This window comes from Thamnophis sirtalis, unplaced genomic scaffold (assembly GCF_051295495.1).
Source record: "Thamnophis sirtalis isolate CommonGarterSnake01/CBP01778 unplaced genomic scaffold, rThaSir2_p1.2 scaffold_4, whole genome shotgun sequence".
Taxonomy (NCBI): domain Eukaryota; kingdom Metazoa; phylum Chordata; class Lepidosauria; order Squamata; family Natricidae; genus Thamnophis; species Thamnophis sirtalis.
In genome coordinates, this window is record NW_028261384.1 from 50,553,232 (window position 1) to 50,570,900 (window position 17,669).

Consider the following 17,669-nt stretch of genomic DNA (forward strand, 5'->3'; position numbering starts at 1 on the left):
AAGACAGCCTGATCTAGAACTAGATTTTTTTCTCCCATAAATATGTAAATAAACATACATACTTTAAACCAATGATTTTCAAACTTGGCAACTTTAAAATATATGGACTTAAACTTCCAAAATTAATCAGGCACTAAAGGGTCGGAGGGAATCAGCTTACTTAGGTGTACTCTGGGGAGCGTTTCATATAGTACTTGGAATTCTGCCACTGAAAAGAGCATATTATAGCAATAGCAATAGCAGTAGACTTATATACCGCTTCATAGGCCTTTCAGGCCTCTCTAAGCGGTTTACAGAGAGTCAGCATATTGCCCCCAACAATCTGGGTCCTCATTTTACCCACCTCGGAAGGATGGAAGGCTGAGTCAACCCTGAGCCGGTGAGATTTGAACCGCTGACCTGCTGATCTAGCAGTAGCCTGCAGTGCTGCTTTTAACCACTGCGCCACCTTGGCCATTGGACTGTGAGCTGAAACCCCAATTAAATCATAAACAGGATTGGGTAATACTGGGAAAGCAATATTATTTAAGACTTGATAAACACACTCATTTAGACAAATGTCAGAATATATTATTGGATCTTATGACTAACCAACCTATGCAGCTCTTTAAGGGTATCCCATTAGGTCACCACCTCACTTACAATTAGACAGCTGCTTCTTCAGCAATTTTAGCTTCTGGTGGTCTCATAAATTCCAATAATTAAGTTGCGAAGTTATGAGGGTATGGATAACTGAGGAAAGGTTATAGAGTCCAGATAGAATTATAACTAATGTATCAGCACCAACTCTCTTTGCCACTGAAACCATCTGATTCCTCTACTGCCACATTGGAATAAAAAAGAAGCTCCAAGCTATATTTCCATTGCCATAGCAGGAATTATATACATCATATGGTGTTTAGGTATAATTTATATTATAGCATTTGTATCAGTGGTGGGTTCTGGATCCTGTTGCAATCGCTATGGTGCAACTGAGCCCGGCGTCCACCACATGAACACACGTAGTTCATATGCGCACACGTGCAGTGCTTGCATGCGTATTACCATTTGCAATGCTCCATAACATTTCTGCAACACTCCAGCTGCTTGGCGGAGCGTCGTGCAGGAGTTGTATACTCCATGCATGTGCGCGGAAGCCCTGAAAAGCTCAAATACAGATATGGACGGCGGGGGGGGGGGGGGGGGCGGGACTCTGGAGCACCGTACCAGAATGGTACCCAGTGCTCCTACAGGCACCAGTATGCCCGTATCGGAAGGTATCGGTCATAACCCACCACTGATTTGTATGCTTCTCTGGACCCAAGAACTATTTCTGGATTTAGATTTTGTCCTCATCCACTTTATTACTAACTCAAGGATAATGTTAAGCATAGTACAACTTATTCTGACTAATGCACTATTGAACCCTCAACATAGTATGAGTTTTATTCAGTCTTCGTTCTGTCTTTCCATCCATCCATCTATCCCAAACTCAGGTCTCCTTTTAACAATCAACAACTAAAAAGGCACATTAGGCCAGTTTTAATGCACAGATCTACGAAGTACCCATGTGTTGCAGTGAGGAAAATGTGGAACCACCTATGTTTAACAATTGAAAGTATACTTGATCCTGGGCCTGTCTGCCCCTAACCCAATACTTTAAATCATAAGCCAAACTGGCAGTCAGTACAGTCTTTATTTACAAGTTACTATGTTTCATGTCTACATTTGCATCATAAGGAAGCATAACAAAAATTGTAAGTGAATCAGTAGGTAAACAGCCACTGACTATCTGAATTATATATATTGAAAGCTGACCTATCTTGACTTACCTCAAAAACCTGGGCAAAGTCAAATCTTGCTACAGTAGAGAATGTAAATAACTCTGGGTTGAATTGTTACGTTTTTCAATATTTGCAATAAATATTACCTAGCCTAATGAAATGTCTGCAAAAGAAGAAGCAAAAAGAGAACAAAACTGCAACAGGTTCCATTTTATTTAATATTTTGATGAGGGACACTAGGAAATAGGAATATAGTCTAGACGAGAGAGAAAAATCCCTGAAAAAGGCAATAGCAGGCTATTTCTGTATTGTGTGGTCGCTAAGTAAACTAAATAGCTGCGACTGTAAAAAAACCAGGAAACCGAGCATGACTTAAAAACTTTACTAGAGTACACAGATGCATTTCCAAAGCACATACATGAAAATGAATGGTGCTTCTATTTCTTTTACCATCAGGTTTCTTACAACAGGTAAGCAAGTTTGGTCAACATTTGCAACATTGATTTTATTAACTATACAGACATGTTAATTTTATTGTGTTGCTAAACCTTTAACATGATTTATAAATATTAGATACAGAAACTAGGGCAGAGTAAAATGTGGAAAATTGCTTGCAGATTAGGCTAAATGGCATCTGGGGTTAACATACCTTGATGCAAACCATTTTGAACCGAGCAAATACTGAGCTCCGGAAATACGCGTTAAGATAGGAGTTTTCGATCATTCTCTTTTGTATCACGTGTGGCGCAATACCAAAATGTATTGCGGATATTAGAACTAATAACAGGGTTCTGAGCCTGGGCGTATAGTGATCTGAGCTTTCCTGAGTCGGGGAGAGAAAAGCATGGGCGAGATGATTGGGGGTTGAAACGCCTTTATGAACCAGGCGGCGGGTTAACCCCGAGGCAGGGCTTCTCATACATTTATTATTTTTCCCTCTCTTCAGCTTGTGGAGAAACGGCTTGAGACAAGAGAGGGCCGATGATTGACACGCAGAGCGAGCTAAAGAGGCTTCATACTGAAACGGGCGGGGAGTGGGGAGAAGCTGGGAAGAGGGAGGGCCAGAAAAGAAACTACTGTAAGAGTTAAGAAAGTCCTGCCCAGCTGTTTGCGAACTTTTAAGATTTCCTGTTTCCCCTACAGCTAGAGAAAGGGAGCGACTCGCACACGCACGTCAGAAGTACCCAAGCCGCAACTACTACCGCTGCCTCCGCTGGGGCCTCTTTTTCCCCCACCATCCCACGTTTACTTCAGAGCCGCTTCGTCATATTTCGCCCTAGCCCTGAATTCCGCCCGCCTCTCCTCGTTCCCGAGGATTGTCTCGGCCAGGCTGTTTTTTATCCCGTGTCTGAAGGCCGCCTCAGAGTGGAGGGAGATACAATGAGCTGGATTCCTAAACACATTTTGTTGTGGACTCTTCTGCACAGTACGGCTCACCCACTGGGACGGGTAACAGGTAAACGTGGACTTTGATTTCCTCCCTGAGATGTCTGTCTGTTTGGATGGTCTCTCCTCCCCATCCCTTTTGCTCTCAGCACATTTCTCTTAATATCCTCCTAACATTCACACCGCACTTCTAAAGAACTGGTTAAGTCACTACCCCTGACTTAGCACCCCTGGATGTGTGTGATTAGAAGTCCCATCACCAGTAGTCAGCATGTCTATTGGGTTCATTATCAAAGTCACAGTCGAGCATATCTGGAACATAACAGGTTTAGAGAGTCTGTTCTAGACAGTCTTTATTTGGGGTTAATCTGTCTCTTGTCCAAATTTATTCTAATGTTAACTCCCCACCCCACCCCACATTCTTTTCTGAATCCTAAAGAACTCCAGAGGCACCATCCTTAGTACCACGATTGTTTTTCTAACTGGGCATATATTTGGGGCTGGCATTTCAGTAAAATGTAGTTCAGAAGTTTTAATCTTGGCCTTTGGTTATCAGAGACAGCTGCCTTATTTTGCACTCTAGCTGTTGCCACACCTAGCGTGGATGAGTTGCTGTTTATGTATAGGTCAGTTTTTCCAGTTTTGGCAATAATTGATGAGTTGGGGTGCAGTGCAACAAAAATAGAGGAACTGTATTATGTGCTAATGTTGTCTAATTCAGAAATCCCCAAATTTGTTTCGAAGTAAGCTTTCAAGTTGCTTTAATTTTGCAAACACACACAGTAATCTGTACAGAAAACTGGTCCTATACAAATATAAAGGCTGCACAGCTAGTTGTTAGCAGTAATTCCCCCTCCCTCCATGAAAAAATATGTGGCAGTTTTGTTACTGAAAGCACTAGACTGGTAAGTTCATTTCTGAAATACTGATGCTAAATACATATCAAAGTAGTGTATGAGAGTTTGGTCTCGGATCTAAGGCATCTCTATGTTCTCCATTTTGCTTTCTGTCTTTTTCAGAAGCAGATCTTTGCATTCATACAATATACTTCAGTACAGTATCACTTCAGAGATAAATATTTAAAGTTTTTGATATATAAAATGCGATAGTTGTATTAGTTCTGTGAATTACGGTAGGGATAAAATGAATAAAGAGTATTTACTTTCCACGGAAGCTAAGATTTTGAGTTTTTATCATGTTTGTGGTATATGCTGATTGTGTTATCTCATTGTTTATGGAAACAAAATTGTAATTAGGTTAGATTGGAGAACAGTAAGAATCTATGAGGTTAGATATATTTTAGGCTGAAAAAAACCTACTGTATTTCCTAATTTGGTGTCCTGTAGATGAATAGAATTACAACCATTATCATCATTGCCCAGCATTATGGATGTTGTGATCCATTCATCTTAAAGTCTAGCTAAGGAAAAATTGTTCTGGAGCTGTATTATATAATAGTACAATAACTGTCTAGAAGCCTTGCCATCCTCTTGAAAGTTTCTACTGTGCTTGTTTTCGTTTCCTTCATTTTATATCTGAAATACCTTTCTAAAACCACTTTTCCCTTGGCCCCCCCTTCAGACCCACTTCAAAAGTTTGAACACACATTCATGCATATTCATTTGATTACTTTCATTTTTCCGTACTAATCTAAAAATTCAGACTTCAAGTTCTTTAGAGCAGAGCAAGTATCTCACCTATACAATACTGTCATGCTATACTGCAACCATTCCCTATATATTTTATAAATGAAATCATATTACGACATTCCACATGAGGCTTTTCCTCATCCGTAATGAGGCTTTTATGATTCTTGAAAACTGATGATTAATACAAATTAGCATATTGTGCTGGAAAATTGTTTATGTATAAAATGTTATTAATATTTAAATTAATACCAGTAATAATACTAAGCATCCTGCAAGTTATTTTTAGAACATTAAATGTTTTATTCTTACTAGAGCAGAAAATGTATGTGGACAAATCATAATCATAGATTACTTGTGTTATTGTAATTGATCAAAGTCTCGCATAGCTCAATATATTATTCCTATAATGATAATGTAGAGTATGTCACCAGAGTAGGTGGTATTGTCATGTGGTTGAATTTTAAAGTATAAGGCTCACTGAAGACTTCATATTATGGTGTAAAATACATGCATCTTATTAAGAAAAAAAACGCTTATAGTAATGTATACATTGCTTGTCTTGCTAAGGAACTAGAATGTATTAATTAAGTTAATTGAGCTTTAAAGAGGTAATAAATCAAAAGGTTAAAATAATAGTTACCGTATTTTGCTGTTACTCCTGAAAATTGAAGAGTTTCTGGAGCAGGATTCAGGACACCTATAGTACCATACACAAACCTGTTTGAGTTTTGGCCTATGTAGCTGGATAGTTTAAAATTAAGTGCCCATGACCAAATAATAGACAAGCTTGCCTTTCTCCCCAAATTGTAGTTGGAATGGGTGTTTTCAAATGATAACTGATAATTTTCTATTGAAAATTCATAGGATATGATTGGGATATGTGAAAAGTTTAGTTAACAATTATTTGGCATGCACACTTTTGTTTTCGTCTGTCTTCCTGTTTTCCTTATGTCACTAATTTAAACTAAAGTAATTTAAAGTACTTAACAGATATGTAACATGGAGGCTGACTTCAAAAGCATCAAGTAATTTTGAAATGTTTCTTTGGTTATATTTTGGGTGGTTATATTTTCTTCATTTATATACATTTGTTATAGCTGCCTAACATTACTAACAATGAATTCAAAACATATATCAAGTGTAAATTACATATGTAAAATGGTTTAGATCATTAAATAATCTTCATTAAGAAAAGTAAATTAATTGAAAAAACAGTGCAAAATAGCAGTTTAAATTTTGAGGTTGCTATTTTTGAAAGGGTAAGCATGTATGAAAGCTACAGTTTGTTAATAAAAGTTGCTTTGTGTTCTTTGAAACATATATGAAAGTTCTTCGGTCCATCATTTTTATTTTTTACAGGGACTAGTTTAAACTAATGAAAATGATTCAGATATCATTTAAATACTTGTTGGATATTCAGTGGAATCCCTTTGTTTGAAATTGTCTTCAGTAACTTATAATGGGATGGCACCACCCAGCAATTTTCTGTGAGATAGCCACCTTCAATTACTTGCAGTGTAAGATAATTCATGGATAAGGAAGTAGATGGTAACTTGTTCAGATTCAGTCTGATTTGACTACATGTCAACCTTTCCAGATTTCAAAACAACATGAAGTCAGAAATGCCTGATATAGAGTTAAGGAAAAGCATGTAGAATGTCTTTACAAAGAAAATTAATTTTTTTGCAATCCAAAAGTAACTACTAGCCATGTGAAATTTTGCATAACAAATCAGTGACAATATTTTACATTAATATCATGCTAAATGACATGTATTTCAAGCATAGCTGAAAGGAGATTGGAATATTTTTGTGTTTATTATCCCAGGTAATGAAACACTGATGATGACTGTAGTTATTGTAAAACAAATCAGTTTCTGAAGTTAAATATAAGTCTGCTTTCTTAAGATAGTTAGCAATCCTTTTCCTGGTTCTGTATGAGGAAAAATGTGGAACAGCATGCAAGTACACTGGAACTCTGGAACATTGCAAGTTCTACCTCCTGCTGGTGAAGCAGGAGATTGAACTCCACCTAAAGGGGTGCCCTGGGAAATTTGCAGATCTTTTGGAAAACAAAATTGCTCAACTTCGTTGCTGGTCAGATGGAAGCTCCCAAGGCAGGTTCTTGCCTTGCTATGTGGGAAGGGTTTGACCTGTTGCTCCTGAGGAAGTGGTCAGGATCCTAGGGAGTATGCGCACAAGAACCTATGTTTTAGACCATGTCCCTCCTAGCTTTTGAAAGCTTCCCTGAATGTTACAGGTGGGTGGACTCTGACAGTGATTAATGCTTCCCTATAGGCGGGGGTAGTGCCCCAGCACTTTAAGAAGCTGTGGTGCACTCTCTTATCACTTCTCCTCCGGGAGCTGCATTGGTTGCTGATTTGATTCCGGGTACAATTCAAGATGCTGGTTGTCATCTTTAAAGCCCTTCATGGCTTGGGACTAGGTTGTCGGAGGGACCATCTCTTGCCAGTTACATCTACCTGACCCACTACAGAGGGGAGGCAAGGAATGTTGCAGGTTCCATCTCTAGGGAGATACATCTATGGGACCCAGAACAAGGGGCTTCTCCATGGTGGCTCCCTCTCTTTGGTACATCATTTCCCAGAGATTAGAATGCCCTCCCCCCCCCACTTTACACTCTTACAGAAGTAATTACTTATAAAATAATAAAGGCAAGATAAACATTTAATAAAAATTAAGTAATAATTTCATGACTGGTGTGCCATAATTTTGATCCTTGAATTGAAGCACTTTCACTCTATGGTTACTACAGTATTTACTTACAAAGTGCTTTATGATTTGGTACGTAAGTACGTGAAGAATCTCCTCTAAACTGTACCAGTTCAACCTACTAGATTATTAAAACTCACTGTGGTCCATATAGTCAGGGCCATTTAAGCTAGAAAGTGTTACTGTTGATTCAGAGCTGGATTTGTGGAATGTTCTCTCATGGAGATCAGGCTGATTTCCTCCTTCATGACTTTAAAAAGATTGTTTAGCTTTTCAAGACAGTATTTCCATTGCTTACCTGTTGTGCTGCTTTAGACTTTTCTAGTTTTGTTTCTTGGGGTTTTTATTGTTGCTTTTATGTCATGCATTGGTTAGTAATTTTATTATTTAGTTTATTTTTGTGGTCTAATATTCCCCCCCCCCACATCATGTAAACCACCAAGGGTCACACAATCAAGTCAAGATATAGATTCAATCAATAATTGGAGGCAGATATTCATGCAACTAGAAAAAAATGAGACCCTGACATAATACATTACAATCAGAAAACTTTTTGAAAGCCTGCTATAAATACCTCTGGGTTTAGGAATATTTTTATCTGATAAGATACACACACACACACACACACACACACTCCTGTAATCTATGACCAGCCAGAGAATTGTAAAATTGTAGTTGAATGCAGGAGCAATAAACAAAGCGATTGTAATTTTATGAATTAGACACTTTGCTGACATGATAGACAGCCTTACGTCTCACCTCTATTGTTGAGTACATTCTACTAATAATGCTGGAAATAAAGTAGACTCCATTAGGCTATTATGGGTCTTCGCTTTAAAAATACCTGTGTAAAATAATATATTATTACTTTAGACCAGATAATTATCTTAATTGCTCCTATCAAAAATTGGGTGGAAAAACATTTGCATTATTGTTTTTCAATGTTGCAGTATAAAAGAGGCACTATAGAATTAAGTGTCCTAATGAAAATTAATGAACAGTAACGAGTAACCAAAAATTGCAGTATAAATTATTCCACCTGTTTGTGGTCTTATTATCCATGACTTAAATATCCAGGCTTTTGTACATGTGTAAAGTGTGCTTTTTAAGAAGTTAGATTGTCTGTGTAATATTCCTCTATTAGTTGCTGTCTTGCTTCACTAGGTCATGGTGATTCTTATGAACTCATGATACTTGACATGACTTTTTTTACTGGCCTGACTGTAAATATTAGACTGACTTATATTATAAGACTTATAAATATAGACTGACATATATTAGACTGACTTCTTCAGAGGTCGACTACTGCAACAGGGTTTATGCTGACCTCTCAGTTCTGCATGGCTGTTTTTTATGATGTCAGTGGATTGGCTTTTTGATTATACTGTTGTCTGCTAGAATTACCCACAGAACAGTTACAGGGATACCTTGATTATATCACTAGGCACAGATTGGATCTATTTATAGGCAATGCTACTAGTATCCAGGGCATGACTGAGAGATCACTGTGAATAGTCTGTAGGCGGTACTGGGCAGTAGTGCCCAGTAACGGGGTCAAGAATCCCTCTGCTGAGATTGATAAAGAGCTGTGTAGAGCACAAAGTCACTAGGAACCATCATGGGATGCCTCAGAGAAGCTATGAAGAACCTCACACGTTGGCTGTCCCATTAAGATCTGCCATAATAAAATGAGGGAAATAAGGAGCAAATACAAATATATTTCAGAGATAACTGTTATGGGGAAAGTTCTTGAGAGGAAAGAGACACTCACTGGATCCAGATAGTTCTGTTACCATGATTTTATAATGAAGACAATTGCTGTATTGCTAATTTAATGTGGAATATATATGTAATTTTATCACATCTTCAAGAAATGTATGTTGATTTGCATAGGAATAAGGAAGCTTTTATGAGGCTCTCTAAAATAATAAATTCTTATCTCTAGAGACCAAATCAATGAAAATATCAATGACATTAAAATGTTATAAGATCAGTTCATAGTATCATTATTCTGAAATTAATATAATAATAGAGATTGTAAAAGATATAGTTTTCATTATTTAGAACCTTAGATCTAATTAATCCCAAATAAGTCATTATTTGTCTACCTTTGTTTTGGTATGGTGTATTGCAAATAAACAGGGATGCAGTGGTTCAGTGGCTAACATGCTGAGCTTGTCGATCAGAAAGATTGGCAGTTCGACAGTTCGAATCCCTAGTGTTGTGTAATGGAGTGAGCTCCTGTTACTTGTCCCAGCTTCTGTCAACCTAGCAGTTCGAAAGCATGTAAAAATGCAAGAAGAAAATTAGGGACACCTTTGGTGGGAAGGTAAGAGCATCCCATGTGTCTTTGGCATTTAGTCATGCTGGCCACATGACCATGGAGACGTCTTCAGACAGCGCTGGATCTTTGGCTTTGAAATGGAGATGGGCACCGCCCCCTAGAGTTGGGAATGACTAGCACATACCTTATTTTTCGGAGTATAAGATGCACCTTTCCCTCCAAAAAAGATGGTGAAAAATTGGGTGCATCTTATACACAGAATACAGCATTTTTGGTCTACTGAAATCCTGCCCCTTTTGCAAAAATGGACGTGCAGAAGGTTTGGGAGGCTTGCAAAGTGCTCCTGGGGGCTGGGGAGGGCAAAATGAGCAAAAAACAGGCAGTTTTTGCTAGTTCCCTCCTGCAGCCCCCAGGAACACTCTACAAGCCTCCCAAAACCTCTGCATGCCCTTTTTTTTTGGGGGGGGGGTGATCCATTTTTGCAAAAAAAAAAAAAGGACTGTTTTTTCTCATTTTTGCCTCCCCAGCCCTTGAGAGCACTCTACAAGCCTCCCCAAGCTCTGCATGCCCCCCTCCCCCCTTTTTTTTTGCAAAAACAAGGCATGCAGAGAGTTTGGGAGGCCTGCAGAGTGCAAAACCTTTTTTTAAATTTACCTTTCAAAACCATGGTATGTCTTATACTCCAGTGCGTCTTATAGTCCAAAAATACAGTATGTGTGAGGCGAACCTTTACATTTACCTACTGCAAATAAAAATGGGGAACTATGCAACTGTGCAGAAACATTTAAAGCCTTGTAGCATTCTTATTTGGGGTATCTCTTGTAGATTTTTTTTGTAGAATAAATTGCAGTAGACAACTGTCTAAATTTGCAATAAATGAATCATGCAATAATTGGAATGGACAATTAAATTAGGAATCATAATTGCTATGAGTTGTTTTTTTCTTAAAAATAAAATTGGAAATATTTTTGTCCGTATGGGAAAGCGTTTTTCTAAGAAGACAGAACACTTCCTGAAATTTCTTGTTTTAAACTTCTGTATTCTGAATTATCATTATAACTATAAACAGAAATGGCTGATTTTAGAAACACAATGAATAGTTCATTATTAATTGGAAAGTTTGTGTAATGATATAATGTACAGAGGCAAAGTAGCCTCATGAAGCTATTTGAAAAAAAACTTACTGGATGCTCTATAATATGCCATAATTAAAAAAAAATTTCTAAAAAATTGTTGAGCTATTTAAATAGATATTGAGATTAAAAAACTGTTAGAAACCTACATTTATGAGGGTATTTTTAGAGTTGTTCAGCCTAGTAATTTATCTCTCTCTGTTATGGAAGCAACTAAGTAAAACAGGGTGGTTGTTGTAATGTTAGATGGGTCATCAAAAAGCTAAAATCAAATAGTAATCTCCAACTACATAATATAGTGCATTTGCTTGTATTAATTAACTAATCTATTATATAATTTATATAATCTGTAATTTTTATTACCAGTGGAAAGGATTCCCTTAAAACATTCCCTTGCAATATAAGATTTAGAAGTGGACATGATTCCCATGTTATATAATTATCTGGTCCAATAATTAGCTACTGTCATTTCCTTCTGAGCTTTGGGGCTGGTTAAGGTAATATTGATCATGCTCAAAATTTCAAATGAATATAGTAAGTCAAGACTTTTCTCCAATTTCTCCAGGACTTATTTTGTTTTATATCTTCAAGTCTTGTAAATTACAGCATGAATTTCTTGAGCTTAGTTCTTAGTTAAAAGGCAACATTAAGATGAAACCTTAAGTTACATTAAGATGACAAAAATATAAATATAAGTTACTGGTAAAGCATACAACAACAACCCAATATTCCTTAAAATCTCAAGTTCTGTTTGATGCTCAATTCCAGAACTCAGAAAAGTTAGAAGACAGAAGCATTCATACAGTACTGCATCTATCTCTTGTCACTCTATAAACATTGACAATCAACCTCAGCTGTTCATGTTCCATGGTCCAAATAATATTGTTCTCATTCTAAAGGCAGCATTGGAACAGCTGCATTTCTTACTTCAAGAACTGGAGAAAGATGGTTACAGAGCTAGATGCATTTTCTTGTTTGCTTCCCATTTTGAGTTTTTTTGTATATTTATGTAAATGTATGGATATTGTTCCATATATACCAGAAGTGGAGACTTTAGATCTGTGTTTTAATTTTATTAATCTCAGGATGCCTTCCCACTTTCAAAAAGTTGCTGTATTGGGTCATTGTTTCAGAGAAACCTCCTTACCTAAATAGAGAAAAAAATGATAAAGGTCAGCCAAAAAAATATTAGAAGTAGGAGCAACTTCCTTCCTTTCTTCCCTCCCTCTCTTTCATGCAAGGCAGATAAGCAGCTATTAGCATTCGGGAGGCTCGCTGTAAAGTTGATTAGAAAAAACAACAAAAATGTTTCAGTCTGAACTCTAGAAACAGTTCAAAATAGCAAACAAGTATGTGCCTAGTAAACTGGAATAGATTAGTTATTTGGACGTATCTGTTTCTTAAACACAAAATCGCCAGATAAGAATAACCCTAAAATTCCCCCATTTTTTGAGATAGGTGAATAAAAGCAAAAAAGGTAATCTTTTTTTTTTTTGAAGAGTCTATTTTAAAAAAAATCTACTATCATAGGAAGGTAGAAAAACATCTACATGGGAAAAACATCACAGATTTTCCCAGTACTTTTACATACCTTTTAAATCAATGTCACAGATCAAGTAATCTCTAAAATGGAATTTCAGACTTTCTGAATTTGTTTGAATACATGGGATACATTTTACATTACAAAAAACTCTGGAAAAGTACAGTGTATGCTAAACTAGTAATCTGGTGAGAGCTATTATTCTACTTCACTCCTTCCAATCATTCTTAAATATTGTTCATATTCCATCTAGGAAGTGTTACCATTTTGGAACTTTCCTGCACCACATTGAGACATATTATATTTGTATTATTTTATATTGCAATTTTACACCAAAATGGACCTTTTTGATAAAATGTTGCTCAACAAGTCACTTTAACAGGAAACAAAAGGTGTTAGCTCTGCAAGGAATGTAAATATATATGTTTTCTTATAGACATTGGAACATGTGAAGTAAAGGCATAGTAAAATTACTGTACATTTTATGTTAAGAATTTGGATAGACTTTTTCTAAAGGTATAAAATGTTTTTACTTGAAAGTATTATTGTGAAACTCAGAAATGATTACTTAAGATACATACATACAAAGACATACATCATGGCTTATATAAATAAAATGGCAATAAATGTAGGTTATTTCATAGTGTCTTTGTCTTACGTTTGAAAACTTCCTACCTTCTTTTCTCAGTTTAGAAATGTTAAAATGATGCAGCAGCAAAACATAAAAGATAAACAACAAACGAAGCAAGCAATTAAAATAATTGAAACTGTCTCTAGACAGCAGTTTGTTTAAAAGGGTTTAAAACACTTTTGCAGCATAATAAAGATGAATGTTAAAAAAACAAAAGTAGAAAAGTGTTGTCTAGCACAAAAAAGTCAGTTCCTATTTTAGAGAACCTACAAATAATGAGGGTGTTACTAGTCAGCCACCTGCTCTTCTCCTGTATGCGAACACAAACTGAACAAGGCCTCCAAGGAAAATTCTGAGTTTCTGTAATTAATAGAGTTAACAGAGTAGATGGTCATTTAGATTCTGTAATCTTAAGCAAGGAAAAAGTTTCTCATCTTATGCCACCAGCTTGAACTGGACCTGAAAACAAAATTGGAAAATAATATATAGAGCAAATATGACCCTAACCATCGTTTTTTTTTCTAATTTCACACTTTAATTTGTAGAAACAAATAAAAGGAGAGCCAAAGACTATGGTTTATTGTGTTACTGGAAGCGAAGGTTATAAATCAGTTTTGATGTCCAATTTCTTGCAAATATACAAATCATGACTGAATTCTGAAGAATAAAAGATTACAGAAAAGCCTGTTTCCTTGTTTTAGTAATTTGAAGACAGGACCAAATAAGAATAGTAATCTTTATGGCTCGGCATATTTATCACGTACATTTAGTTTTATAAATCCACAATTTGTGTCTCATAGGCTGTTTAGAAACTATAGATATGGTAGTTATCATATTTTACTGATACACTGCCAAGTCAAACTGATTTGTAGCAGTATAATAAAACTAAAAATTTGATAAAAATCCAAATTAAGTGTATTTTTTTCACATCAGTCCAAGATGAAAAAACATATTAATATTAATAATTAATAAAATAATTATAACTACGATCCAATCGTAGTCTACATGGCTGCAAATTATAACTTAAAAGACCTTCACAAAAAGCTCTGTTTTAGTTACCAAGAATTCCAGCACTTTTGCCAACCATGTTCTGGCTGTTCCACAAATAGAGATCAGGAAAGAGAAAGACTACCTTCAGGCCTCTCCAAGCTTCTTTTCTCATATATGTAGGTAATGATTAATATACCACCCAGGATGTAAACACAGGATAAGTCAAACTCAGGATATATATAATATTTTCCAATAATTCGAACAGTTTCTTTTAAGAAACAACAAAATATTTATTTGGTTTCTTAGTCAGGAAATGTATAGCATATATCAAATGTTTAATCCAAAAAATATTCTGGCAGACGTTTATTCCACTGGTTTAAGTTGTATTTTACTAATCAGATAATTGTGTATGTGTTTCAATTTAGTTATGAAGATATCCAATTTTTATATCCCAAATATTTTCTGTAAATATAATAGCAATAGCACTTAGACTCTTACTCTTTGCAGCCCTCTCTAAGCGGTTTACAGGGTCAGCATATTGACCCCAACAACCTGGGTCCTCATTTTACCAGCTTTGGAAAGATAGGAAGGCTGAGTCAACCTTGAGCCAGTGAGAATCAAACTGCTGGCAGTTGGCAGAATTAGCCTGCAATACTGTATTCTAACCACTACTCTACCACAGCTCTAATAATATATTATACTCCAGATATTATTTTTACAAGCTCACTTTCAAATATGCTATTAGAGGAGCATATTTCCTTAACAGGTGAAATTGCATCCGGATTTACAATTATGTCTATGCAATTAATGGTTCTAGTGAAATAGTTATACTAGTGAGTTGGGCAAACTTTCTCATGAAGAAACATCTTTGATTTATTTGAGTGTCCCTAGAAAACAGGTGCAATTGTATATAAATTGACCAAGGAGCAGATTTAAATAAGCTTGTGTTAAAAGTGTAGTATTGGGTAAATGATGAAATAATCCTAAAAAAGAATAAAAGAATAATAACACATGTTGATATCGTTTATTTCTACAATCCTTGTTTCATATCATCTTGAAATGTTGTACTAAAGAGTATTATATACATTTTTAAAGGCTTAAGAGAAAATTTTTGATACGCCAAGATTAGAAAATATATTTAGCTGGTTAAGCAAGTTATGTAACAGATTTCCAGTAGACATTTTTCTGGATAACAATTTTCAATTGCCAGAATTGTCAAACCATTTTTAGAGTTAGAAATATAAATTGTATGCCTTTTATGACTTTTCTTTGATTAACTACTTAATTCACCATTCTGGAAATTCACCACCATTAGCTGTTTTTCGAAGTCCAGGTTCAAAGAGAGGATCCAAATTCTAAACATTTGAGTTCTATGAATAATTTCCATTGTCCTATGAAGCATATGAGACTTATTTCTAGTAAAATCTTAATGGTTCACTTTAATTAAGAAGTGGTTTTGTGTCCCTTTAATATATATTTGGGGACACTGCTGGTACTATATATTTGTAATAATGTCTTGTCAAAGGTTGGCATTAGGAGCCACAAAGCATAGTTATAGAGTGCAAAGTCTAATTCAAGGAAATAATACTTGTGGTCCAGTCAGCACAGAAAAAAACACCAGACCAATCTAAATGAGTCAGTATTCCCAAGCAAACATAAAGTGAAGATAACAATTGAGGTAACAGCCCTAGCTTGTGTTCCTTAAGTCTGATCTGGATGCAAAATCATCCAGATATGCTAAATTAATGTCAAGGAGATCTTTATTTCCCAGGAATATACCCTTTCAAGCAAGCATATTAGTGCCGCTTTGCCTTCTGATATTCAACACTGTTGTGCCACCATCAGGTAGGCTGAATGGTTGCAGTGGTAAAACTGGATGTTTGATTTAAATTTTCTTCTTAGTGAGGACTAATTCTACCCCACGTTCTAGGCAAAAGATTTTATTATATTGCTTGACCCCTGCCACTTACAATGAAGTCATGAACTATAAGAACAGAAGTATTTTCCTTTGTTATAGTATTACTCTATAACAGTGGTTCCCAAACTTTTTCAGTCCATTGCCCCCTTGGTGCTACAAACTGATCCTCAGTGCCCCCCCCACTCAGTGGTGGAATTCAGGTTTTTTTATGACCGGTTCAGTGGGCGTGGCTTGGTGGGCGTGGCTGGGGGAGTCATATGACTGGGCGATTTGCACGATGGAAGGAAGATAGTAACAGTAAAATTCAAAACTGTAACAATTAATTGCACATTTATTCAAAATCCAATTTAAAAACCTTCGTAGTTAATGTTAATTCAACAAAATTGTTGAACATGATCCAGTGATACCAGGTTTTCAAAGTCTGATAATCATTTATCAAGAACCTTAGTAACTAGTAACTTAGCAAACTTAGTAAAATTTTGTATCTACTTCTCTGTTCAGTAAATTCTTAATATGATGGGTGGGCTTGATGAAGTGATACCAGTTTCCCAATGTCTGGTTTTAAGTCACTTAGCAGGAGTCTTAAATCACCACATTCAGTAATCTGGAGTCGATTTCTTTGCTTGGAGAGAAGTTAGATGACCCCACTGAAGCCACGTTCCACCAAATATGATGTTGGAAAGGCAACAAGGAGCTTCTTAACCATTGTCCATAGTGCAGGAATGCGATCAGAAATTTATTTCTGTAACCAAAACTCTTGGTCAATTTCGTGAACTTTGGCTTCAGCTTAATGTCATCAACATTTGCTTGAATTGTTTGTGAGATTATTGCATGGTATCTAGGGAATCCCAATATGGAAAGTGAGAATGGGAACATTTTAACAGATCTATATGTTCTTGGGTTATAATTTTCACTAAAGAACCATGGGGATGGAAAGGGAAATATAGACAATGGAGTCCAATCCCCTTCCTCAACAGTTTGGAAGCAGAGAATAACTCTAGCAAAATGTAGCCTTTTACCTCTTTGGGAAATCATTTTCTTTTTTTAAAATTATTATTATTATTATTATTATTATTATTATTATTATTATTATTATTATTATTATTATTATTATTATTATACAATTGTATCACAGCGGCCAGTTGTTTCGCCGGATTTGGCATTGGTTACTAGTCGGGCCCCACCCAGGGGCCTAGGACGTCGTAACGTATTTTCGTAATATGCGTGCAGATCCAAGCAGTGCGGCTTTTTGCATTTGACTGATGGTGATTTTGTCAATTTTTAACTGTTTTAAATGTAATTCCAGTGCTTTTGGAATAGCACCCAGTGTGCCAATTACCACTGGAATTACCACTGCTGGTTTGTGCCATAGTCGTTGAATTTTGATTTTTAAATCCTGGTATTTCGCGATTTTTTCATGTTCCTTCTCGGCGACCCTGCTATCACCTGGTATTGCGATGTCTATGATTGTGACCTTATTTTTCTCAACCAGTGTGATGTCTGGTGTATTATGCGCCAGTATTTTGTCGGTTTGTATACGGAAATCCCACAAGATCTTGACCATCTGATTTTCGGTGACTTTTTCAGGCTGATGTTCCCACCAGTTTTTTGCTGTTTTGATATTATAATTTTTGCACAAATTC

General features: G+C 36.1%; 1 protein-coding gene across 1 annotated transcript in view; it reads left to right on the plus strand.

The window, feature by feature from the left end:
- Positions 1–2,891: 2,891 nt before the first annotated feature.
- TGFBR2 (transforming growth factor beta receptor 2) overlaps positions 2,892–17,669 on the plus strand; it is a 45,197-nt gene continuing 30,419 nt past the window's right edge. The window contains exon 1 of the mRNA XM_014065238.2: positions 2,892–3,219. Coding sequence (XP_013920713.2) covers positions 3,144–3,219 — 76 coding nt within the window. The 5' untranslated portion in view covers positions 2,892–3,143. The remainder of the gene's footprint in view (positions 3,220–17,669) is intronic.